General features: G+C 41.7%; 1 protein-coding gene across 4 annotated transcripts in view; it reads right to left on the bottom strand.

The window, feature by feature from the left end:
* crppa (CDP-L-ribitol pyrophosphorylase A) overlaps window positions 1-26,670 on the bottom strand; it is a 189,207-nt gene that overhangs the window by 95,059 nt on the left and 67,478 nt on the right. For 2 of the 4 annotated variants that reach the window (XM_078428877.1, XM_078428886.1), the window contains exons 8-9: window positions 17,545-17,640; window positions 10,666-10,797 (exon numbers count right to left, since the gene is read on the bottom strand). In XM_078428877.1, the coding sequence (XP_078285003.1) occupies window positions 10,666-10,797; window positions 17,545-17,640 (228 nt within the window). Of the gene's footprint in view, window positions 1-10,665; window positions 10,798-11,619; window positions 11,691-17,544; window positions 17,641-26,670 lie in introns of those variants that run through there. The other 2 variants (XM_078428902.1, XM_078428894.1) reach the window with 2 other exon arrangements.

Below are 26,670 nucleotides of genomic sequence, written 5' to 3'. Positions count from 1 at the left end.
AAGGTGGTGGGTTTATGGATCGAGCTGCTGGAGGAGGTAGTCAAGGCAGGTACTATCACAACGTTTAGGAAGCATTTAGACAGTTACATGGTAGACACAAAATGCTGGAGTAACTCAGCGGGTCAGGCAGCATTTCTGGAGACGTTTCGGGTCGAGACTCTTCTTCAGTCTCCAGCATTTTGAGTCTACCTTCGATTTTAACCACCATCTGCAGTTTTCTTTCCTCAACAGTTACATGGACAGGACAGGTTTTTAGGGACATGGGTCAAATGCAGGCAGGTTGGGCTCGTGTAGGTGGGACACATTGGCCAGTGGGGGCAAGTTCAGCCAAAGGGCGTTTCCCTGCTATAAGACTCTAACACTAAAAGGAAGATGTATTTACACAGTGCCTTTGATGTCCCAGAGTGGTTTGCAAAGATTAAGGACCATTGAACTGCTATCATATCAGTAAAGTAGAAACAAGTGTTCAGCGACTCAGTGGCTGTTTCCTTCCCTTAAATGCCCAAGCTTTTGTATCTTCCATCTCATATTACAATTGAGAGCAGTACTGACTGGGGACATTCTGAATCATACAGTTGAATTATTGAAGTTTTAATGAACCATCTATCAGGAGGGTCGTAATGAAAATGTTTTTTGTAGAATATGGCGAGGTAGTTTCCATTTCAAAGTGGACATCAAACTATAAGTCAGTTCTGTCTTCCTGACAGCAACAAAGTGCAGGCTTAAATATTTCCACTTCAGATGGGACTAAATTTAATTGCAACTTTAAGAAAACAAACACACTCTTAGAATAATATTTTGCCATTTATGGTTGAAATTGGAAGAAAAGAAATCAGCACCATGCGTTTTAATGTTGTCTGAAGGGCCACACTTGGATCTCTCACATTACACAAGACATCTCCAGTATTCCACACTTTGCAAGAAACAGATAAGGTTTCTTCCCTCAAGTACTGTTACAAACTATAACAATGAACTGTTGGCCAATGAAAAAGATGGGATTAGCCACGTTTCATAGTAGTAATAAGTTTTGTTGGAAATTACACATCCGGTCAACGATTTTAAACATGTAAACTGCATTTTAATATATTCTGCTTACAACTCAAATTGCTGTACCAGGCACAAGGTGAGGAGTCCACAGTATATGCACCTGGGTCAAAACACTAACCTCCACCCCTGTTTTTCTATGTAGAGATCCAAAAGGTTTTAATAAACTCAGATGAATAGAAACCTTTCAAAGGTTTGATTTCCTATTTTTTCATTTACTTCATGGAGCACCAGTGCAAGACAAGGTCACACAGGATTTCTGAAAAATGTATTCCATTTGCTGCACTAAGCACTGCATTGTGTTTGAGCTGTTGCTGCCATCACTTTTCAGGCCCTTTAAGGGGTTACAGAGAAAATTGACCAAAATGACAGTCACGAATGACTTTGGACATGTGGACTCCAAAGACGTACAGGTATGTAGGTTAATTGGCTGGGTAAATGTAAAATTGTCCCTAGTGGGTGTAGGATAGTGTTAATGTATGGGGATCGCTGGGCGGCACGGACTTGGAGGGCCGAAAAGGCCTGTTTCCGGCTGTATATATATGATATGATATGATATGAAACAGTAAGGTTTATCGCCCAATTGTAACCAATCCCACCGTCCACGGCCCTGCACTGTGCACTTCCCCTCTAGTACTTCACTGAAAGCATTTGTTTGATGCTGCTTATTCAAACTTGATTAAGCATTTGGACATATTATGAATGGTCGCTGTTATTTTCAGGTTCATACTTCAGGTCGCTGTTATTTTCTTTAAATTGTATTTTCATCCAGCCAGTGGTTTTTAAAGCTGACAATGATTAATAGAAAGCAAAGAGTAAGAACGCCATATTTAGTGGCCAAAGGAACGAAGAATTAGCAGAAACCTACTGCATTGCACTTTACACCGCATACCCCTGTACAAACAATATTAATGCACACAAATTCCAAAATCAAATCACTGAATAACAAAAAAAAAGGTTGCAGAAGCTTTGGAAGACCAATGGTACAGTTTCAACCAATATTATTCCTATTCTTCTCGTTCATTGTTTAGGCTCCATTTCCTTTGATTTTTGTTTGCTTTTAATGATGCAATTCAATACATAATGTGCTGCTATGAGGAACACCAAGCAATTGACTATTTAAAAATCTAGGCCACATCATAGCTGGTCCGGAAATGGATCTCAACCAGCCAAAGGTCATGATCCCATCCTGACCTTTCTGTCTGTGATCTCCCATACTGTTACAATGAGCTCCAAAAAACACTTGAGGAACAACACATCATCTTCCATTAGGGCACATGGTAGGATTCGGGACACAACATCAAATTCTCCAACTTCCAGTAACTCATTCTCTTTCTACCTGTAAAAGAACTGGCGACATCATCATCAGAAATGCTTGTCATCATTCTGATTCAACATTTCTTATTCTACTCACACAGTCTGATTTGGTGGGCATGTCCCCCAGGCTTGCTATTAAGAACTCATTACACAGAAAAATAAATATAATGTGTGGGTAACAGTCCCCATGAACCCATTTGGATTCACCCTCTCAGAAATAATTCCTTTGTTCTACACATTCCTTCCCCACCTTGCCTGCTATTGAATACTAACTTGATTTTGTCTTGTCAGAAAATAACTGCAGATGCTGGTACAAATCGAAGGTATTTATTTCACAAAATGCTGGAGTAACTCAGCAGTTCTGAAGAAGGGTCTCGACCCGAAACGTCACCCATTCCTTCTCTCCTGAGATGCTGCCTGAAGTCTGAAGATTGATTTTGTCTTTCTCCTTTCTGGGTCCTGGACCTGAAGCATCACCTGTTTCCCTTCCACAAGTGCTGCTTAACCTGCTGAGTGATTTCTGGTATCTTATATTTACGTTTCAGATTTACAGCATCTACAGTTTATTTTCATGATTCATATCCAACTTTTGCAAGGCTAATAACAATTAAAAAAATACTGTGATCCTTCAGAATGACCATACAGACCCTAAGACCTTTCCTCACCATTCAACATTATGACTGATTTGTACCACATTTCCATTGTTCTATCCTGATTACATATCTGTTTGGACCTTCAGCTGACAAAAACATTTAACTCAGATTTAAAATTAACTAGACCAAGTGGATCAAACCTTGGGTCCAAACCTCTCCCCCCTCCACCCATCCCCTCCCACATCCCCTTCACCCCTTCTCCCATCCCTCCCCTCCCCCACCCCCCCTCCCCCCTCCCCCATCCCCTCCCCCCAACCCCCCATCCCCTTCACCCCTCCCTCCCCCTCCTTCCTTCCCCCCTCCCCCCTCCCCTCCTGCCCCCCTCGGCCCAACCGTGGAGCCGTTGCCGGGTAGGGAGTGCCCCCTTGGCCATGTGCCAGCAGGGGGGGGGGGAGGAAAAAAGCAGTGACGTCGGCCCCATTTCTCCTGCGGAGCCGAAGCGTCTTCTGCAGTCGGCTGCAATCTGCGGCGGGGAACGGTAACAACGGCATGGACCCGTTGCCGGGCAGGGAACATCTCCCGGGGCCGTGGGTGGGCGAGAGTGGACAGGGAGAAGGCACTGACCTCGGCCCCATTTCTCCTGCTGCGATCGGGGGCGAACTACGGGGACGGCCATCTTGTTGGACCCTCTGCCACAGCCTCTGCGGCGCACGGCAGCATGGGAGGAAGGTCAGGTGCAGGGCACACCGGGACGAGCGCCTGTCCTCCCGCTGGTCCTCTGGGGGGGGGTGCTGCACCAAAGACTTTTGTATTAAAATCTCTTATTAAAGTTTACAAGGTAAATTGTTTTTAAAAAGTAACAAAAGTGGGTTTATTCACACCACAGGGGAATGGTGAGTAGGGTGGGCCTAAAATTGTGGAGCTATCGTGTACCGTTTTGGCTGTGTGGAGGGCATGGTGCAAACATAAACGCAAACAAACTGGGAGTTTTAGTAGTATATAGATAGATAATTGAACATGGGGAGTTGCAAATTTCTAACACCTTTTCCATGAAGAATTGTAAGTTTACTTGAGCTCCTGAATGGCTTGGCTCCGCCTTGAAGATAATATTCCCTTCATATTTCCCTTACTGACGAATAAACTTTTTCTCTGCTTACTCCATTAACTCTGAAAAATACTAAACAAATCAAATCACCCCATTATATTCCACAATCTATGAAACATACACCTGATTTATGAAACTTTTCCTCAGAGTCTAATCCTAGGAGCCGCTGTAACTGCCTGGTGAACATGCACTGCGCTTTATCAGAGGCCAACAGATTATTTCTAAGATGCGGTGGCCAGAACTAAACACAGTCTTTTGAACGTGCCCTAAAAATATTGTCATACAACAAAAGCAAAACCTCCTCCCTTTTACATTCTTGCTCTCAAGTTGTACAGGCCATCAGTTATACAATCATACAGAGTCGTACAGTGTAGAAACTTACTAGAAAGTGTGGACACTACTTATTTTCTTTGACTCCTGCATCAGACCAACCCTGAATATCATTGCATCGCCACAGTTCTTATCTTCTCACCATTTGACTAATTGTCAGATCCATCCACTTTGGTCAAAAAGGAATACCATAGTTCCCAACAGTGAAACCCATTGGTTGCATTTTGCCCCTTCACTTAATTTATCAACGTCTCTTCGCAATTTTCTGCCTGTATCTATTGTACTTGCTCTCCCACCACTGCATTGCCTGGGCAATCATGGATACACATATACTTCTATGTAATGGATAAATATGAAGAACTCTGCAACCGGGTCCTCGACTTCCTCATCCACAGACCACAGTCTATACGAATTGGCAAATACACTTCTTCCTCAACAACAATCAGTAAAGGAGCACCTCAAGGCTGTGTGCTCAGCCCCCTGCTCTACTCACTCTATATTCGTGACTGTGTAGCTGGACATAGTGCGAACTCCATCTTCAAGTTCACCGACGACATCACTGCTGTTGGACGAATTACAGATGGTGATGAGTCAGAGTATCGAAGTGAGATCGATCGATTAACCAAATGGTGCCAGCACAACAACCTGGCTCTCAATATCACTAAGACCAAGGAACCGATTGTGGACTTTGGAAGAGGAAGGATGAGGACCCATAAACCTGTCGATATCAATATATCAATGGGACGATGGTGGAGGGAGTCAAAAGCTTCAAATTCCTGAGTGTGCATATTTCTGAAGATCTTTCCTGGACCCAGCACGCTGATGCAATTATAAAGAAAGCACATCAACGCCTCTAATTCTTGAGAAGAATATGAACATTCGGTATGTCAGAGAGGATTCCCTTGAATTTCTACAGGTGCACAGTATAGACCGTATTAACTGGTTGCATCGCGGCCTGTTTCAGCAACTTGTATGCCCTGGAGCGAAGATGACTGCAAAACATTGTGAACACTGCCCAGTCCATCACGGGTTTTGACCTCCCCACCATCAAAGAAATTTACCGGAGTTGCTGCCTCAAAAAGGCAGCCAGCATCATCAAAGACCCACACCACTCTGCCACACACTCATTCCACCCCTGCCATCGGGAGGAAGGCACAGGAGCGTGAAAACTGTTACATCCAGGTTCAGGAACAGCTTCTTCCCTGCAGCCATTTTGCTATCAAACACCACAATCTCAAATAAGCTCTGAACTACATAGACTATTATTGTTTGTTTGTTTTTTATGTGAACGTATGCATGTGTGTATATGCACACTGAATTTTTTTTCTCATTTATTATATTGTTTGCAGTGCACTATGTATACATATTCTGTTGTGCTGCTGCAAGTAAGAAATTCATTGTTCTGTCTGGGACATATATGACAATAAAACACTCTTGACTCTTGAGAATAATGCAGCACAGTGGAGCTGGACATAAAACTACAACATATATTAAATTGAGATTCAATTGTTTTATCTTACATTGGAATCACATTATGTACAGTAGTGCATAAAACACAGCATTGCATGGTCCAATTTCAGGACTGCTGTAAATCTATTCATCTCTACTTAGACAAAAAGGGCTTTTGCAAAAGGAGAAATCAGTTAAAAAGCTGTTCTCTCTGAGGAATAACACCACTTTCCTCGATGAGAACATAGTGGAGATCTATTAATATGAGCATGACTCACATCAAGACAAAGATTACAACCGGATCATAACTGTTAGGGAAGTAAGTGGCGCAGTGAGACTTCTGATAAATGCATAACTCGTTTTTATAGTCGGAGTGGAACTGTTCCCACACAAAGGGTTAAGTGGGGACAATTCACAATTTTCTGCCTATTAAAATAAATGATCATGAACTCAGGAGTGGTTGCAGTGAATGCATCTCCTTGCCAGAAATTAGGATTCTCAAAATCTGCTATTGTATATCAATAAGTAAATGCTCAGCGTTGGGCACACACTGCAAGATTATTTCTCCAACAACTTAATCAATATTTCACAAAAGGGAACATTCAGAGTGGATAACCTGATGGGTCAATTAAAATAAAATGCAAAGTTCAGAAAATATTCTATCGAAATATTGGCCCCAATATATTTAACTAATGTCATTAAATTTATCAGAAGAAAGAGAGGAAAGAAAAGAAAGATGAGCATAATAACTTTATAATATAGGAGGGGAATGATTTCAGAATTCTTAGTGACTGGCAGCTGCCCAGATGAAAGGCCCAAAAATTTCAATTCAGAATAAATCTTCTTGGGCAGTCTCTTGGGTAGAGGGTGTAGCTTTCAGAGTTTAGCTGGCTGTGGATTGCAGAGGTTGATGGTGTAAATAATTGGCCAAGTTATATTCATATATGGCAATAACACAACTGAAATCCTCAAGGAGGGTAAAAAGAGAACTGCTACACAGACACCTAGACATTCCCAAATGCGTTTTTAAAACTCTGTGAAAGGCAACATTGTGGAAGTGGAAACTGAATCAATACGTGAACTAACTGAGATTGCAAGAAGTTTGCAAGTTCCTGAAAACTATAAGAAACCAATGAACCAATGAACTACTATTCTAATTGCATCCGACAAGATTCTTCTCGAAACAAGGATCAACGTTCAAATGATCTGGCTGAAGATAGCTTGTAATCCATTCTAAAATGTAAGTGGAAGCAGAAATAAAGGCAATGAGATCAATTCCTGCGTTGCATGTAAAATATAATAGCCACATGGAACTAGTCAATTACAGTCTGGATCATAACAGAATTCTCCAGAAATAAGTCAGAATTTCCTCCAATGTGCCCCATGTAATCTTTATGTGTGACATCAGTGAGTGGTAAGGTGATTACTTTGGCTAATGTGTCTTGTGGCCAAAACTCTACCTCTTTTTAGACCGACAAATCCATTCGATCAAATTAATTATGTGAAGGAAGAAATATTTATGAATGCAAAATTTCATTACAGGGGAACTACTGCTGCTTCCATTATGTCGAGGGCTCTCAAATGTCTGTGGAGTCAAAATAGATTTGCAGATATATTGAAATACAAATACATCCGACTGAGCATGGCAGAGGAGTTTGGTGAAACTGAATCACTGAGCATCAAGTTGGACTTTAAACAAGTGGAGGTGGTAGCATAAGACTGTTGGAGGTCAATAGTCCCAATCCCAGAAGATTTCTGCAAGGGTTAATCAGGCCAGTGTCCTAGTCCCAACCATCTTAAGTTTCTTCATCAATGATCTTCCTTCAATCACAAGGTCAAAATGAGGACACTTTCTATTGACCGTGCAACGTTCAACACGACATGCTCCTCAACAAATGACACACTCCATGCCAGCAAGAGTTAAACAGTATTTAGGCATGGGCTAAGTGGCAGAAAATATATTCATCTACCCAGACTATCATGGGAATCAACAAGGATCAGAGACTCAGTTGGAGCAGCAACGTAACTACCAAGACTACAGCCCTGTCTGACTTCACCCTACCCCACTGTACCTCAGAACCAGATGTGGTGCCACAAACATGGCTGCAGCACCTCTCTCCTGCACAACCATCTCCACAAGAGAACACTTTTTTTGGAGGGGGGAATGACCATAGTGGATTCCTATACACGCAGTCTACCCACTTTACTTCCTGGTGGTCACCCTTCTAATTTCTCATAAATGTTCTAATTTTCTAGTAAACTCCCATCTATGGTGTTCTCATTTCCCTGGACGATACTGTGGTCCCTCATCCATTGCTTCATAAGTTCATAAGTTATAGGTGCAAAATGAGCCCATTCAGTCTACTCTGCCATTTAATCATGGCTGGTCTATCTTTCCCTCTCCACTGCATTCTCCTGCCTTCTTCCTCTTCAGTTTCCTCAAGCAGTCAGTCAGGAGCAACAGCTGGATGCACTTCCCATAGGAGTAATCCTCAGGGGCACCAGAACTTTCCCCGATTTCCCACATGCTGCAGGAGGCTGTGAAAAGTGTCATCCCGCCTGCACTTAGACTGAAGAGAAGAGTCACAAAACACAAGCCCTAACTTTACCTTGCCATCACTCTCTGCTCAGCCTCTTCACCAAAGCCTCTTGAGCCAAAGCATAAACACTGACCCTCAAAACACAACACTGAGCTTCTCAAGTTAAAACCTCAAAACTTACTTCTTCCCACTCTGCAACGTCATACTGGGAATAATCCTGACATTGTAACCTTAGAGGTCCTGCTCTTTAGCTTTTTCCCAAACTCGCTAAATTTTCTTTGCAGTCTCTCTTTCTGCCTGCCTCGTTAGTACCAATGTGGACTGGCTGCTCACTACACCCTTTAAAAATGCCCTGAGCCTTCTCCGAGACAGCCTTGATCCTGGCACAGGAGGCAACCCATCATCCTATAGTCTTGCTTGTGGCTACAGAGATCCCCGTCCATGTTCCTGACTCTGTTTAATCTGGACTTTGCAGTATCCTGCTGCACAACAGGGCCAGTTATGGTGCCACAGATCTGTCTGCTGCTGTCATTCCCCCCTGAGAGGCCTTCACCCACCCACCCACAGTACCCTTGTTCAAAAGGAGGAGAGCCATGAGAAAGCCCAACAATGACCACCTAGCTGAGGCACAACAACTCCATGAGATTCCTAACAATAGTACTTCTTGCCTGCTGCAAACTCCTCAATGAATTCAACAGCCTCTGCAAGTGATTCATGTGGCCCGAGAGGAGCTGCAGTTGGACACAGTTGCTGCACTGTTGTCAGTGTTCACTGATCTCCCACATCTCAGTGGAGGAGCACACCACCCTTTTAATAAACAAGCAGACCTACGGAGAAGGAAAACAATCTTACTTTGCCTTCCCTTAACGATGCTTGCCCTACTCATTTAAGCCTAATTCACTAAAACCCTCACTTTGACCTACCAGCTTCCACCTCAAAGTAGCCCTTCTCAAAATGGCCTCTCTGCTTGAGCCACCTCTTTTGGTTTATTGGTAAAACAAATGTTTTATTTGCTAAAAAGGGTGTTTTAAACTCCTGCTGCTCCACTTCCTCACTGCTGAGGACAAATTTTGTTTCACCTCCTAAATTATTTAATTGAGTCTGCGAGAAAAAGTTTATCAACCAAAATAAAAAAGGCCCTAGATGCAAATGCCCTCTACCCTGAGAGTATATAAAAACATCAAAACAGCTCGATTCTTATATTAGTTTAGTTTTGTAAAACAGAAGGTTTGCAACAGATAATCAATTGACAAGCAGAAATTAACTCTTTGAAAATAAAATATTCGCAGCGGCCTGACTCAATAAGATTTCTTCTAGTAAGAATAAGTACAGAGAAAATTGTTTTATTCGTGCAAGCTTAAACTGAGTTTCAATTAAAACAAGTGCCTGAGGTTTAAAATGGAAAGAAAGGCAATGATATTCAAATCCAAGTAAGAGGTACTCTCAGACCATCAATATAACACAAAAATACAAGCTTTTAAAAAGTGAAATTGTCACCAACCCAATTAAAATTAATAAATAAATATTGGACATTTTGGACAGTTCATCAATTACGCAAATCCATTTCCTGTCCCATCTGACACATAAAAAAGTGTTGTTCCCTTTCTTACTTTCTGTACTTTTTTATTTTCTCAAGCTTACCCACTCCGTTGAGAATTCCACACTTTATGACCCAGCCTCAAGTTACATGACCAACTGTGCTACTGACTGCCCAGTGACTGCAGTACTCAAAGGATTATCGAGGAATGCACAAAGCTTGTTCTTGAAAAGTAACACTAACAAATTGAAGTGTTGGAGAAAAATTAAAGGTACTGGAAAAGGGGAAGACAACCAAGTTTATTCATAACACTCATTATCATAAGTTTAAAGTGCAGGAAAAAATCTCAGCCTGACCCGCTGAGTTCCTCCAGCATTTTGTGTCTATCATAAGTTTAAACTTGGTTAGTTAGATACCCTCTTATCTCTAACCAAAACAGATGGTGTCAAACTGGTATATCTTGCTCGCTGGCTGATATTAAATAAAAGCCAAAACTCAACTTAAAGTAGACCATTCTAAAAACATCATAGCAGACCTGTAAAATTACATGCAATTTCTTGATGCAAAGAAATCATACTCTCACGACAGTGTTCACAGCTGTTTCTTCCATTTTGTTTTACAAACTTGTACTATTTCACGTTTTAATTCCACAATCAAAAACAAGCAGAGATTCAGTGAAAGTTCACTTTGGTTAGCTTGAAAGATGATCTCTTTTCTAAAAGAGTAAGTGCCTCAGAGAAAGATTCCTACCTGGGCAGAATTAATCAACAGACTGTAAATGAGAATATTCTTTCTACTTGCTTCCTTTGCCAGCTGCTTGATATTTGTAAAATCGTTCAACCGAACGCTGAAAGATGAAGTTTCCATGTTGTTCAAGTGCACCTTAAACAAATAAAAGCAATTTGTAGATGTACAATGGAGGAAAGTACACTTTTTCATAAAACTCAAATTATTAGCATAAAAATTTTGCATTATCACAATTGCTGCTAAATTAAGATGTCGAACACTGAAACTTAAAATCCCCAAATATACCATCCTGCAAAGTAATTACATTAAAACTGAAAATGTTGGAAACAATCAGCAGTTCAGGCAACAAAGCATCTGTGAAGAGGAATGTTGGCATTTCAGGCTGAAAACCGTTCATCGTTTCTGAACAAAGTGAAATGTTAACTCCATTTCTCTTCCATAAAAGCTGCCTGGTCTGGTTTTTTTCTTCTGTTTTTCATTTAAGGCGCTATCCGTAGAGTAATGATGGAAAATGTAATGCCGTATTAGTTCATCGACTCTCAACTTATGGATAAGGTAGAATATGTATCACCTCATGTCATAAGTTACTCAGGTTTTGGATTATTAAGCAATGAACCACCACATAACTTGAAAATGAAATCTGAAAATGCTGTGTTCTGGTACAATACGACCAAACTAAGTGCATCTTTTGACACAAGTGTTCAACAATGTCTGTACATCGATAAAAAGAAAGAGTCTTAAATTTTCCTAACACTACCTGGCCTTTCGGCAAAGCATTAAGAAACTGCTGCTATGTTCAGCATAATTGTCAGGAAGTTTATGATTCACACACATGTATCTGCAAGCATCAAAATCCTGAACTTTGAGATTTCCTTGCTGCTGTCTTTTCAGCTGCACTTAAATATGCTGAAGAGCTGGTTTCCCGCAGTTTCCCCATAGTTATGCTGGAAAATCTACCCAATGAAGCTGCAACACATTAGATTTGGCAGTATTTCACTGGCTTCATTCATTCTAAAGGACAGGAATGGCTGCAAGAAAGAAAGGTGAGTTTTGAGTAATTTATTATATCAATTATAATTTTTTTAAATATATTAAATAGCACAAACGTTTAATTTAAATTATTTAACAATTAGTTATAGTATCTGGAATGCCAGAGGCTGTGGTGAGATCCGAGTGAAGTATATGAAATTATGAAAGGCATGGATAGGTTAAACAGTCAGAACCATTTTCCCAGGATGGACAAAGTCAAATACTAAAGAGTATTGCCTTAAAGAGAGAGGAGTAAAGTTTAAAGGAGACGTGAAGGGCAACTATTTTTTTTAAAGTAGAGGGTTGTGAGGGCTACAAACTCGCTGCCAGGGTTGGTCGTTGAGGCAGATATGATAAAGGCATTTAAGTGGCTTTTAAATAGGCATATGGATTATGTAGGGAATGGAGGGTTATGGATAGGAAGGAACTGCAAATGCTGGTTTAACCGAAGATAGACACAAAAAAGCTGGAGTAACTCAGCGGGACAGGCAGCATCTCTGGAGCACAAAAGGGTCTCGACCTGAAAGGTCACCAATTCCTTCTCTCCAGAGATGCTGCTTGTCCCGCTGAGTTACCCCAGCTTTTTGTCTCTATCTTTGGAGGGTTTCGGATTACGTGCAGATAGATAAGAGATGGTTTTGGCATCATGTTCAACACTGACATTATGCGTCAAAGGGCCTGTTCTTGTTCTGTACTATTCTATGGCCCATCTTGCAAATCCAATAAATATAAATCTTCATTTAGTTCTCCAACTCCATCAATAATAAAATATTCACAATGCAATTATGCTGCCCATTACCATTTATTATTTGATTCTCTTGCCCTTGGCTTTCTTCCTAAAACACACATCGGAACATTTCTGGAGTTTCAATTTGAGAAATAGTGGACAAACTTTTCACGGTTTGCAATTAAATTCATGCTGAATATGTTTTGCCAAACAAAAATGGTGCGGGAATTTTCGCAGATTTGGTGGGGGACTAAATCACAACAGAAATTCCCATTATCCACTACAATGTTTAACCCAGTGCAAGAGCTTCTAAACAATATTTTTCTCTATTTCAATCAATCTACTGATAAATCTACTGATGTGCTGATAAATGTTGCACCGTATCCCATTGCGACAACTACTTAAACAGCATTCCAAGCTCGCTTCCGGTGCCGCCTAATGTGTAGCAGCATATAGTCAAGATTTCTTCGACTTCCTCATTGGCAGACCGCAATCCGTCTGAATTGACCACATTTTTTCCCAGATAACTATCAACACAGGAGCACCTCAAGGCTATGTGCTCAGTCTCCTGCTCTGCTCTCTCTCGATCCATGACTGTGTAACCAGACACAACTTAAATACCATCTTTACATTCACCAACTATGCCACTGTTGTCGATGAATCACCGCTAATGGGAGTGATTCATCGATGAGGGATCAACAAGAGACGTTGCCTCCAACAAACAGCCTGCATCTTCAGAGGCCAACACCACCCTGGCCATGCTCTCATTTCAATCCAGCCATCGAGAAGAAGGTATAGGAACCTGAAAACAAACGTCCTGGTTCAGGAGCAACTTCTTCCCAACAACCATCATGCTATTAAACACAACAACCCCCAAATAAGCTCTATAAGAAAATAACTGCAGATGCTGGTACAGATCAAAGGTATTTATTCACAAAATGCTGGAGTAACTCAGTAACTCAGCAGGTCAGGCAGCATCTCGGGAGAGAAGGAATGGGTGACGTTTCGGGTCGAGACCCTTATTCAGCTCTGAACTAGAGACTTATCTATGGATTTTACAGATTACTATCTTCACATATATGTTGTGCTGCTGCAAGAAAGTATTTCACTGTTCCATTATGGGCATATAACAACGAGACACTCTTGAGCATTGAGTCTCTCGTGAGTCAGAGTACAGGAAGGAGAATTATAATCTGATTGAATGATGCCTGAACAACAAACTCACTCCCCAAGACCAAGAAGTTGATTGTTGACTTCAGGAAGGGAAAGTCGAGGATCCAAGAACCTGTCTTCAATGACGGGATGGCAGTTGGGAGAGCTAACAGCTTCAAGTTCCTGCGTGTGCGTCTGCAGCTCTGTCCTGGGCCCAGCATATTGAGGTAATCACAAAGAAAGTTCGTCAATGCCTCTCGTTCCTTGTAAGATTGAAGAGATTTAGTATGTAACCGAATACTCTATCGAACCTCTGCAGGTAGAATACTGACTGGTTGCATTGCACAACCTGATTCAGTAACTCGAACACCCAGGAACGAAGGTGGCTGCAGAGAGTGGAAGACATTGCCCAGTCCATCAGAAGTCCTGATCTCCCCATCATCAATGGGGTCGGAGGTCAGGGCTCTAAACAGCCAGGGAGATGGTGGGAGCAGAGGATGGTCTCAGAATTAAAGGATGTTCCTTTAGAAGGAGATGAGAAGCAATTGCTTTAGTCAGAGGGTGGGCTAATTCTGCCCCTATCGCTTATGATCTTAAATCTTCCTGGACCAGATAAGACTATTAGCTATTGTTCTTATCTTACAAAACAGTTGCCTATTCCAGAATGACTCGAATAAATGATGACTTATTTTCTTTACTGCAAGCAGTCTTCTTAAACCCCTGTCTTCTCTAGCAAGTGCAAAGAGCTTATAGACCTGGGACATGGGAGCAGAATTAGGCCATTCGACCCATTGAGTCTGCTCCACCATTTAATCATGGCTGATCTATTTTCCTCTCAACCACATTTTCTAACCTTCTCCCATTGATGTCCTTATTCATCAAAAACCTATTGATCATCACTTTATCTCCACTTCCCACCAATAAGACTGAAACCACCCCAATTGATTCTCCTGCTCTGAACTCATGTGTTGAGGAGCATAAAGAGTAGTGAGGAATGGCTTTGGCTCATGCACGACATATACAATATTTTTAGAATATGTGGTTGTGAGGAGTGGCTAACGATTTTCTTTGAGCAGCAGAGTGACAGACTTGAAGTTACCCAGGCACTTTCAAAGAGTACACAGTAACGAGTACGGTAGCGCAGCGGTAGAGTTGCTGCTTTACAGCGAATGCAGCGCCGGAGACTCAGGTTCGATCCTGACTACGGGTGCTGCACTGTAAGGAGTTTGTACGTTCTCCCCGTGACCTGCGTGGGTTTTCTCCGAGATCTTCGGTTTCCTCCCACACTCCAAAGACGTACAGGTATGTAGGTTAATTGGCTGGGTAAATGTAAAAATTGTCCCTAGTGGGTGTAGGATAGTGTTAATGTACGGGGATTACTGGGCGGCACGGACTTGGTGGGCCGAAAAGGCCTGTTTCCGGCTGTATATATATGATATGATATGATATGATATGAGTAGACACAGTAAGAGTACACAGTAACGAGTAGACACAGTAAGAGTACACAAGCGACTCCTTGCTCCTGCCCTCGATGAAACAAAAATATATTCTGAGAGGTCTCTGCTAGAACTTGGAGCATAATTATAAGAATGCCACTCATTTAAAATGGAACTGTGGATGAATATCTTTCTCTCAAATGAGTCATGTTCCTCAGAGAGTGGTGGAGAATGAACATTTGAGTATATTCAAGGCTGAGAGAGACAGATCTAGGGGAATCAAGGATTATGGAGAACAAGCTGGGAAATGGAGTTGAAGTCATGATCAGATTAGCTGCAATCTGACTGAATAATGGAGCAGACTCACAGCGCCTTTATGGTCCACTCACACTCCCATTTCACATTTCCATAATAAGTATAATTTGATTTATATTGCCTTTCACCATTCTTTCTTCCAAAGTATGTCACCTATGTAGGAAAATAACTGCAGTTGCTGGTACAAATCGAAGGTATCACAAAATGTTGGAGTAACTCAAATTTTTCATTTCACTGCACATTTATGTGTATGTGACAAATAAATTGACTATGACTATGACAGGTCAGGCAGCATCTCTGGAGAGAAGGAATGGGTGATGTTTGTCACCCTAATGTCACCTTACACTTCTCTGCATTAAACTCCATTTGCATTTGTTTGCCTGCATCAACAATCTGCCGGCGTCCTTCAAAATCTGTAACAACACTCCAAATTCCTATTTTATTTCCAAAAGTGAAATCATCTTTGAAATAATACTCTGTTTACTCAAGCCTGAAGTACTCTCAGCATCATTTCCCCTGTCATGCATTAACTTGTCTCATCCCACAATACAAGTTATTGTGGAAATGAGATTAATCAAAGGTTTACTGCCCTGGGGGTTATGCTCTTTAATTGGCTCCCGAGTCCTGAAATCCTTGCTGCAGTACCTTGATCATTTCCATTCCTAAATCACTGATTTCCGCATGGATTAGCTGTTCCTCGCCCCTTTCTACAACAAAAAAAATCTGTATCTGTTCAATTATAACATTCAATTTGGCTTTAGGAAGGCAATGTAACATGCATGCCTCAGATGGGCAGTTCTAGAAACATCTGTCAATACTCCTGGTTATTGAATCCCTCCTGACATTTTGTAATGTTCTTCTCCACAGTCATTTGCCTCTCAGTTCCCTGAGGTGCTGTCACTCAACACTGAAAGCCAGACTGAGAGTGTCACACATCCATCGAATTCCTGCAATGCTTACTTCATCCTATCCGGTCACGTAACCACCACACTTATTCATCAACTCGGCACTCCAAGGCTTTGGGTGACCTTTTCCTGGAACTATCGACTGGGCAATACACTCATTATGGCAATTGGTGGCAAATATTTATTCTCAAGGACCAGAGCTTTACCGTTAAGACTGTCGATATTTGAGAGTCATTTAACAAGAGGAGTTTGTGCTCACACAGTATACTGAAGTTACAGCAAAAACAGACAGTCAGGGTCATTCTGCAAATCAGGATAATTCTGCATTCCAGACACTTGAAAGGGAATCATCAGTCAAGGAGGACATCTAAAGGGATAATACAGGTGCAGATCAGTGATTCAAAGGAATAATTAGATGATCACAGAGTGCACAACAAAGCTCTTAATAAATATCAATCCCAAATGGAATTGCCGGATAACAGTTCACATCGATCTTGAAATTCTAGATCACATGATGATCAATTTCTCACATCATTTTTTCAAGGTACTTTTAATACCCTAAAAAATATGCTGAATATATTTTACTGGTTATCGTGTTGCAATTTTAATAAAACTCTGGTTGGGCAGTATTTAAAGTATTGTTTTCAGTTCTAGTCCCTGCATGACAGGATGTGGAGGCTTTGGAGTGGGTGCAAGAGAGATTTATCTGGATTGCTGCCTGGATTACAGAGGATTAGCTGCAAGAAGTTGGACAAACTTGTATTGTTTTCTCCAGTGTTGGAAGCTGAGGGGAGACCGGATAGAAGTTTAAAAAATCATGAAAGGCATCGATAGGGTATACAGACAGAACCTTTTTCCAAGGATGGAAATGTAAAATTCTAGAAGGCATAGCTTTAAGGCGAGAGGGGCAAGATTTAAAGATGCACGTGGCACTTTTTTTGCAAACACAGAGAGTAGTCGGTGCCTGGAATATGCTGCCGGGGAGGGAAGAGGCATTTACTCATGCGCATGATCTGGAATGTAATGGAGGGATATGGATTATCTTGTTAGATGGCGTGACTTTAATTTAGTATCATGACCACCATGGACATACTGGGCCGAAACATCTGATCCAGTACTGATAATGTTCTTTGTTTTTTAATACCCTTACAGCAAAATCTTGCTCGCTAAAACGTACAAATATCTTAAACATTACTCAATTCCTTACCCATTATTCAGTTGTTTTGTGTGACTTTTAGAATGAATTTAACAGCTTAAAAGTAAAGAATTCAGGCAAGTTTCCACAGGGAATATCATACACTTTTATTCATGTACCTACCACAGTCACAACCACAGGATACAAAGCTGAAAGCTTAACATTTTCAACTGCTTCCATCAGCTGCACAATTTCCTGATGCATTTTGAAATTGTTGACCTGTTCAAGACAAGAAACAACGCACTGAAGGAAAGAGAAATATGTCAAAAGCAATACTCTAAACAGAAGTTAAAAATAAACATTTGGTGTTCAGGAAAAACAAAGATGAAAACATTGTCAATACTTTGCTCAAGCCGTTTTTCAAAAATTAACTAGAAAACCGGAGGTGAAATGAGCATTTCCATCCACTGATAATCAATTTGAATGTGTTCCCCGTTGACTTTGGTAACACTACACCTGCACAAAACATCTGGGAAACTATTATGTGGAAGTCTTCTGAGATAAGACAACTCCTGCCTTCCCCACGGATGCATCCTTTAACTCCAACCTCAATTGGAGAGCCAAGAATTCTGTAATCTGTTGAGAAATAAATATTGACTCGTCAAGTGAAACCCACTTTTATCAGGGTCAGGTTCTCACACCAGTGTGCTTGACCAGGCCTTACAGGTTTACAAATTATTCTTAGTGACCAACAGCTTTTCCAAGGGATATCACCATACTACCAGTTCTACCCTGTTGCAATCGTCTCACAAAAGTGGCCAAATGCATAAAGGCCCCTTTGCCGGGTTCACCAGATTTTATGTGGCCAATCTGACTTTCAAGATCCGAATTACAGTGGGTCACTGCAGGCTTCATATACTTTTCTTTGGAAGAGTCCAGTAGTTATAAATACTCACTTCTATCAACTGTACATTTTTTGTCATTTACATGATCTGTTTACCTTCATCCATCAGAGTATTGAGCGTAGAAATTGGGAGGTCAAGTTGGAGTTGTACAAGATATTGCGGAGGCTGCATTTAGAGTATAGTGTTCAATTTTGGGCACCATGTTATGGGAAATATGTTGTCAAGCTGGAAAGGGTACAGAAAAGATTTACAAGGATGTTGCCAGGACTCGAGGGCCCAAGCTACAGGGAGAGGTTGAGCAGGCTATGACTATTCCTTGGAGCGCAGGGGGATGAAGGGTGATGTTTTGGAGGTGTACAAAATCACGAGAGGAATAGACTCACAGAGTCTCTTGCCAAGAGTAGAAGAATCGAGCACCAGAGGATTGAGGTTTAAGGTGATGGGGGGAGCAAAATTTAATAGGAATGCAATTGGTTACTTTTTCCACGCAAAGGATGGTAGGTGTCTGGAATGAGCTACTGGAGGAGGTAGTTAAGGCAGGTACTCTCACAATGTTTAAGAAACATTTAGCCAGGTAAATGGATAGAACCGTTTTAGAGGGTTATGGGCCAAATTGCACGCAGGTGGGTGCAGTATAGATGGGACATGGTGGCTGGTGTGGGAAAGTTGGGATGAAGGGCCTATTCCCACGCTGTACGACTCTATGACTGTGAAGTGGACTTTGCTTCACCAGAAAACACTAGAAAGTGTGAAGAAAATGAAATAAGAAAGCTATCATACTCTCTGTGCTTCTCAAGTAGTACACTTTCTCCCCATTGAATTCTTGGAATACCATTTAAATGATGGCATATTCATCCTGGAATTATCCTGTTTCCCAAAAAACCATGCCTGTCCATGGAACACAAGAAAGTGGCAGGCCTAGGCTGGTTGGAACTTCAAGCTCGCCCTGCTATTGAATATGATCATGAGTGATCCATCCTACAAATGCCCAGTTTAATACCCTTTAAAAATTACAAGACACTGTCCAGCTCTCCAAAATAATTCAATTGCTCAGGAATCCATTCAAAATTATGCCCCATTTCCCAGAAGCGGTTGTGCTGCACAGGCTTGGCTCAAGGCAGCTCTTTCAGTTCATTCATTTGGAGCAGTCAGCTTACCCATTGTCTGTACCCGAGGTGCCCATCTTAACTCTGTGCTCTATTTACTCCAGTCATGAGCACAGAGTGATTAATAGCGGTCTCCAATATGGTAAAGATATACAGAAAACATCAATGACATTGAGAGTCTGTGGCAAAGCAAATAACATGCACGGCCTTCCTAATCTATTGGAAGTGTTCAAACGTTGCTTAAGGATTCCAACAGCATGCTGAGAGTGATCTTAGCAACTGCCAACTCCTTCCACAGTGGAGAGGAGAAAGTCCATTCCCCATCTTGACCTCAAAGAAAAGATCTTTATGGACTGCCTTCATAATACAAGTGGCAAAAATAAACAATAGATATACTGCGCAGGAAGGAACTGCAGACGGTGGTTTACATCAAAGATAGACACAAAATGCCGTAGTAACTCAGCGGAACAGGCAGCATCTCTGGGTAGAAGGAATAGGTGATGTTTCAGGTCAAGACCCTTCTTCGGGCTCAGTGACTGAACATCCATGGTAAAGATAAGGGAGTGGGGGCCTGGGAAACGGAAGTCATTGAAGAGACGAAGGGTGAATATAGTGCATTCACAGGCATGTTTTGAAGGGTTTTGGTAAAAATAGTAAAGAAGAAAATTATTGGTCAGTAAATTAGAAATCAGATCATATATATGATTGTTAGCAGGAGAATGAAAGGAGAGGTGTAGAGTTAATTTTTCAGCAGAGCAAGACATGAGACGCTCAAGCAGAAATAACATTGCAGGCATAACCACCATTCTAAACTATCAGATAAAATGAAAAATACTTGAAATGTGGGGCTATGCAGAAGAATAAAACTTAGAGAAAGTGTTCAGCTTTTGTAGATTGTAAGCACAGGTACAATATACTAATGACTTCATTCTGTGCTACAAAATTCCATGATTTTTTCAAAATGTTCACAATTTCAAAGCAATCTATCTCTCAAAAGAATGGAATAATCTCTATACCAGTGTAAGAAAATAACTGCAGATGCTGGTACAAATCGAAGGTATTTATTCACAAAATGCAGGAGTAACTCAGCAGGTCAGGCAGCATCTCAGGATCCTGACCTGCTGAGTTACTCCAGCATTTGTGAATCTATACCACTGTAGTTTGTTCAAGGTAAGAGCCGATTCCATTTAATATGATAATCTGTCTATTTTAGTTTGAACTGATTTCAGAAATAGTTCCACAATATTCACCAAGACTTTTAGGCCATACTCAGATGGGCGAGGTGGAAAAGGAGGGAGAACACAGATGTCCTGTCCAACATCACATTCTCTGCTCTGGGCATTGGCACTGTGGGATCAATTGCGGCCTCGAGTATTGTAAAATTACTTCAGAAGATTACATAACAAAACAAATCTTTTCACTGCAGCCTGGTACACGTGGCAATAATAATAAACCTAAACCTAATTTGACGTGTAAAGGTTTTCTGAATAAGATGCATATTTCTAAAACAAGTTTGCTCTTATAAATCTACAGTGTGCCTTTCAAAATATCAGATGTTCCAGATAATTTGGCATTGATTAAAATGTCCCTATAAAGCAGGGCTGCAAATACATTGGACATTATTCCTCCAATGCCTTTTTCAGTTCTTTTCCTATCAATTTGGTATTTTGCTCTTGAATTTCTTAATCTTGTTCTTTCAACAGCCGCAGTCCCTGACCTGGAGAGGAAATCCATCGCTGCATCCTATCCAAAAGAGCACAATACCTCCATAGCACAACAACGCCTCTGTTCCTTCACCTGTTAAAATATTATTTTATTTACTTCTGGCCGTTCTGACATCATTGCTAAACGACAGAATGTGCAGATGTCCCTGGATTGGACTCCCAACACTCATGTCCAACCTCACATGCTTCACGCAACCTCAATTAAAATTTCCCATCCTTGGGCTTTAATTCTTTTTTGGCCTTGTTCATTTTGCTCCATTATCTATTCTAATGTTAATCCCATCGTCGCTGCCCCACTCATTTCAAACTCTCCACATCCAATTTACCATTATTTTAACATTTGTAATTGCACAGTGTGTGGGAAAGAACTGCAAATGCTGGTTTAAATCAAAATGCTGGAGTAACTCAGCGGGACAGGCAACATCTCTGGAGAGAAGAAATGGGTGACGTTTTGGGTCGAGACACTTCTTCAGACCCTAAACGTCACCCATTCCTTCTCTCCACAGATGCTGCCTGTCCCGCTGAGTTACTCCAGCATTTTGTGTCTACCTCCGATTTGCAAATGCACCTTCAGTTGCAAACATTACATAATGTTACATTTCCCTCCTGCTACCTCAAAACCTGCTTCGTCCTTTCAAAGTCAGCTTCTTAACCAAATATTTAATCACCTCTCCTCGTGTCGGCCTCTGGGTTAGCATCTGTTTTTCCCCTATGCATCTGCGAAGCACCACAGGATGTTCTCAGTTAAAGGCAAGTTGTTCTTGTCATAAAGAGTGACATAATGCTCAGAGTATGTTGCAAGGCAATAAAACATTGATGGTTTGAATTATGTTTCATATTACCAGTCTGAACCCATGCTGGGCAACAGTAAAACTAATATCTGGATGTTATGGTAAGAAATGTCTTTACTCTTAAATTAATAAAGGCATTCAGTTACTCCTATTAAATTACTTAATAATAATAAAATTGTGATAATACAGTGCCCTCCATAATACTTGGGACAAAGACCCATCATTTATTTATTTGCCTCTGTACTCCACAATTTGAGATTTGTAATAGAAAAAAAAATCACATGTGGTTAAAGTGCACCTTGTCAAATTTTAATAGAGGCCATTTTTAGACATTTTGGTTTCACCATGTAGAAATTATAGCTGTGCTTATACATACTCCCCCCATTTCAGGGCACCATAATGCACCACATCTGTGCTGCAGGAGAGGCTTCGGGTCCACGGTTCGCTCTGGCTGCAGCGCTGCCGGAATGGGGCCGAGGTGAGTGGCTCCCAGTCCCCCCTCGCCCGCCCTTCGGCCCCAGGGGACACTCCCCGCCCGGCAACAGGCTTCGTCAGATGGAGAGGGTTGCCGGGCCTGCAGGGTCGTCAGTTGGGAGAAGATTGCCGCAGAAGAGGCCCGGAGGAGAGATTTGGACCCAACGGGTCCACCTCAGTCTATTCTACTTTAAAACTATTGGTCAGGTACTTGCTTTGGGAAAGTAGCTGAGAAAAATAAAAAGCTAAAACCTACCGAGTGATGAAAGAGTGGATGTGGATTTTTCCAGTAGTGGCACAGACTAGGAACAGAGGGCACAGCCTCAAAATAAAGGGACACACCTTTACAATAAAGATAAGGAGGGATTTCTTTAGCCAGAGGGTTGCAAATCTGAGGAATTCATTGCCACAGACAGCTGTGGAGGGCATCATTGGATATTTTTAAAGCGGAGATTAACAGGTTCTTGATTAACATGGGTGTTAGAGATTACAGTGAGAAGGCAGGGTTGAGAGGAGAAAATAAATCAGTCATGTTCAAATAGTTCAACAGACTCTAATATGCCTCAATTCAATTCACATTCATCAGCACTCAATTAGAGATCAATTAACATGACCACTCAAAGCCTGAGATATACACAAAATGCTGTCACATGTAGTGAAGAAGGGTCTCGACCCAAAACATCACCTTTTATTTGTCTTTCTTCGGTTTAAACCAGCATCTGCAGTTCTTTCTTACACAAGTCAAAGCCTTTCAGGTTTGGCTGCTGCTTGGCTCTTATCTAGTTCTTGCACACTGGCTGGAAACACAGGCAATGGGTCAAAGCCATTCAGTTGTGATCTGCTGACATTTTAAACCAAGTGTGCATGTCTGAAAGGTGGGGAATACATCACAAGACTTTCACACGTTGTACTTAATAAGACCTGCACCTGCATGTAATTTTTAACTGCACCATTTGACTTCCACTTGTCATATTTTATCACACTTAAGTTGTCTTATTCCCATTACAATTCCCACATCTGCATTTGTACTACATTTTTACCAATATAAGCTTGCAAGCTGCAATCACGACCCCCCAACATGTGCTTTGTTTCAGGCACCATCCAGACATCTCGTGCGGGAAGGGATTTCTATTTCCGTTCTTTCATCATTTATTAATTTAACACTTAATTTATGTTTATTGTTTTGTTTGAAAACTAGCCTTATTTTTGTACATTTTTTTATTTCCTGCCCTTCATAACATCTTGTGTAGGAAGGAATTGCAGATGCTGGTTTAAACCAAAGATAGACACAGCAGTTACTCAGCAGGACAGGCAGCATCTCTGGAGGGAAGGAGTGGGTGATGTTTCTGTGAAGGGTCTCCATTCGAAACGTCAACCATTCCTTCCCTCCAGAGATGCTGCCTGTCCCGCTGAGTTACTCCAGCTTTGGTGTCTATCTTCATAACACCTTGTTGATTTTCCTATTGTTCTCAATGGAAGTAGGCCTTTCCTGACACAGTTTTGAATCAATAATTTTGGTGTCTCCATTGACATCTTCTTAGAATCTCCTACCGATCAATAATGCGAGTCTCAGGCTTAGTTTTGTAAACCTCTACATCTTTTTCCCAACACAGCTGGAATATTTTCAGCATCATTTCAATAGGGTTACTAGACCAAGTGGAGCCGTTGGGCCCAAACCTCTCCTGCATTGATGCAGTACCCTTGAGGTATATAAAATATTGAGATAGACAGGGGTAGAGGCACTCCCCTCTTCCCTCCCTCCCTCCCCCCCTCTCCTTCCCCCCTCCCCTCCATCCCTCCTCCCCCCTTCCTCCATCCCTCCCCCCTCCGGGTGAGGCAGTATTTCTGGAGAACGTTCTCACGAGATAGACACAAAATGCTTGAGTAACTCAGCGGAACGGGCAGCATCTCTGGAGAGAAGGAATGGGTGACGTTTCGGGTCGAGGCCCTTCTTCAGACTGGTTAGGGATAAGGGAAACTTGAGATATAGATGGTGACGTGGAGAGATAAAGAACAATGAATGAAAGATATGCAAAAAAAAGTTAGGATGATAAAGGGAACAGGCCATTTTAAGCTGTTTGTAGGGTGAAAATGAGAAGCTAGTGCGACTTGGGTAGGGGAGGGATAGAGAGAGAGAGAGAGAGAGGGAATGCCGGGGCTACCTGAAGTGAGAGAAATCAATATTCATACCACTGAATATAATATTCATACCACTGTAAGCTGCCAAACGAAATATGAGATGCTGTTCCTCCAATTTGCGTTTAGCCTCACTCTAACAATGGAGGTGACTGAGGGCAGAAAGGTCTGTGTAGGAATGGGAAGGAGAATGAAAGTGTCTAGCAACCGGGAGATCAGGTTGGTTCACGCGGGCTGAGCGAAGGTGTTTCGCGAAACGATCGCCCCGTCTGCGTTTGATCTCGCCAATGTATAAGAGTCCACATCTTGAACAACGGACACAGTAGATGAGGTTGGAGGAGGTGCAAGTGAACCTCTGCCTAACCTGAAAGGACTGTCGGGGTCCCTGGACATAGTCGAGGGAGGAGGTATTGCGACAGGTGTTGCATCTTCTGCAGTTGCAGAGGAAGGTGCCTAGGGAGGGGGTGGTTTGGATGGGAAGGGATGAGTTAACCAGTGAGTTGCGGAGGGAACGATCTCTGCGGAAGGCGGAACACCTTTGCTCACCCCTTGTGTACCAACCTGATCTCCACGTTGCTGGACACATGATTTATCACAGATACATTACAAATAACCTTGTATCAAATTGCACATGTTCCACCATTTCAACAGTTTCTAACTTCTAGCCTTTGCCTCAACTGCTCACCCTGCATCTTCCACAGATTTCCAGTCCAGACCTATCTTCATCTTGTTGGTAAGTCTCCATGCTGTCCAACTTTCTTCCTGTTCTTCTGAGCTTGCCTGAGCCACACAGAGATTCAGCTGGCATCACCAAATACAATGTGTTTTGTAAGTCTCTATCTCCTCCATTCAGTATCTAAACTCAAGAACTGGCCCAGGTTTGAAACACTCTGTCATTCTCTTCTGGCTCCTGGACCTTTGTTTTGGTGTGTACACTTACTAGGAAGAACTGCTTAGCTCACCTATCAGCCCAAGCTTCACATTCCTTGTCAGATGGAATACCTTAATTCTATTTGGACCGGTGGTCAGTGTATGACATTAATCACCAAGCCTTCCCTGTTGAAGACACTGTAATACCAGCATTTTCCTCTTTTTTTAAGTTCTAGCATCTGCAGTTGATTACTCTACTATTCTGCCATTTTCTTTAACAACTTTGTTGCAGCCTCTAACTCTGGTCCACCAGCATCTGAGCTATAGATCTCTTTAAGAGTCAAGGGTATTTAATTGTCACATGTACCAACAACGGAACAATTACATTTTTACGTGCAGCAGCTTAAACAGGTCTATAAACACAATACTCATAGATAACATATAATAAACCAAAAAAAAATCAATAAATGAATAACTCCAATATTATTGCAATAAAAGGCTGATGTGCTAAATGTGGCCAGTCAGTCAACAGTTCATACTTTAGTTTTGTGTTTTATGGTGCTCAGGAGTCTGATGGTTGCTGGGAAGAACTTATTCTTGATAAATTGATTCTTCTTCTGGTGGTCTTAGCCCCTCTCAAGTCCAATTGACGAGTGGTGTCAGTGCAGGGCCAGTGAACCTGTGAGGATGAATTGCCGCCAGACCTCCTTCCTGCAACTGCACAACAGGAAGAGTAGCCCACTCTCGTGCAAAGCTCACAATGTGTCGAGACAGACACAAAATGCTGGAGTAACTCAGCAGGGCAGGCGACATCTTCTCTCCAGAGATGCTGCCTGTCCTGCTGAATTACTACAGCAATTAATGTCTATCTTCGGTGTAAACCAGTATCTCCAGTTCCTTCCTACACGTACAATGTCTGGTTTGTTCTCCACTTCAAACACTGCCTGCAGAGCACAGGGATAAAATTGTGCCAAAATATGGTTTTCTATCCTTCCACTCGAAATAAAGGAAACTTTATTAATGAAGGAAATAAAGGAAACTTTAAACATGCATTGGATGAGTGCTGTTATTTGGATATGCTTCAGGGATTCACATTGCATTAAGTTGACAGCTCTGAAAGTTTGTTTGCCTCCTTTGCCAGAAGCTCTAAATTTAAAAAAATACATGTTTGGCACAGAGAGAAATGGGGAGAACATCTCAACTTTCGTTGACTATATTGCTTTACATCGAAGTTAGTAAAAACAAACAGCAATATTTTGACAGAGGGACTGCAGATATATTTTTGTTGGTAATGGGGTGGATC

The sequence above is a fragment of the Rhinoraja longicauda genome, chromosome 2 (genome assembly GCF_053455715.1).
Source record: "Rhinoraja longicauda isolate Sanriku21f chromosome 2, sRhiLon1.1, whole genome shotgun sequence".
NCBI classification, from domain to species: Eukaryota; Metazoa; Chordata; class Chondrichthyes; order Rajiformes; family Arhynchobatidae; genus Rhinoraja; species Rhinoraja longicauda.
This window is presented reverse-complemented; position numbering and strand designations above follow the sequence as displayed.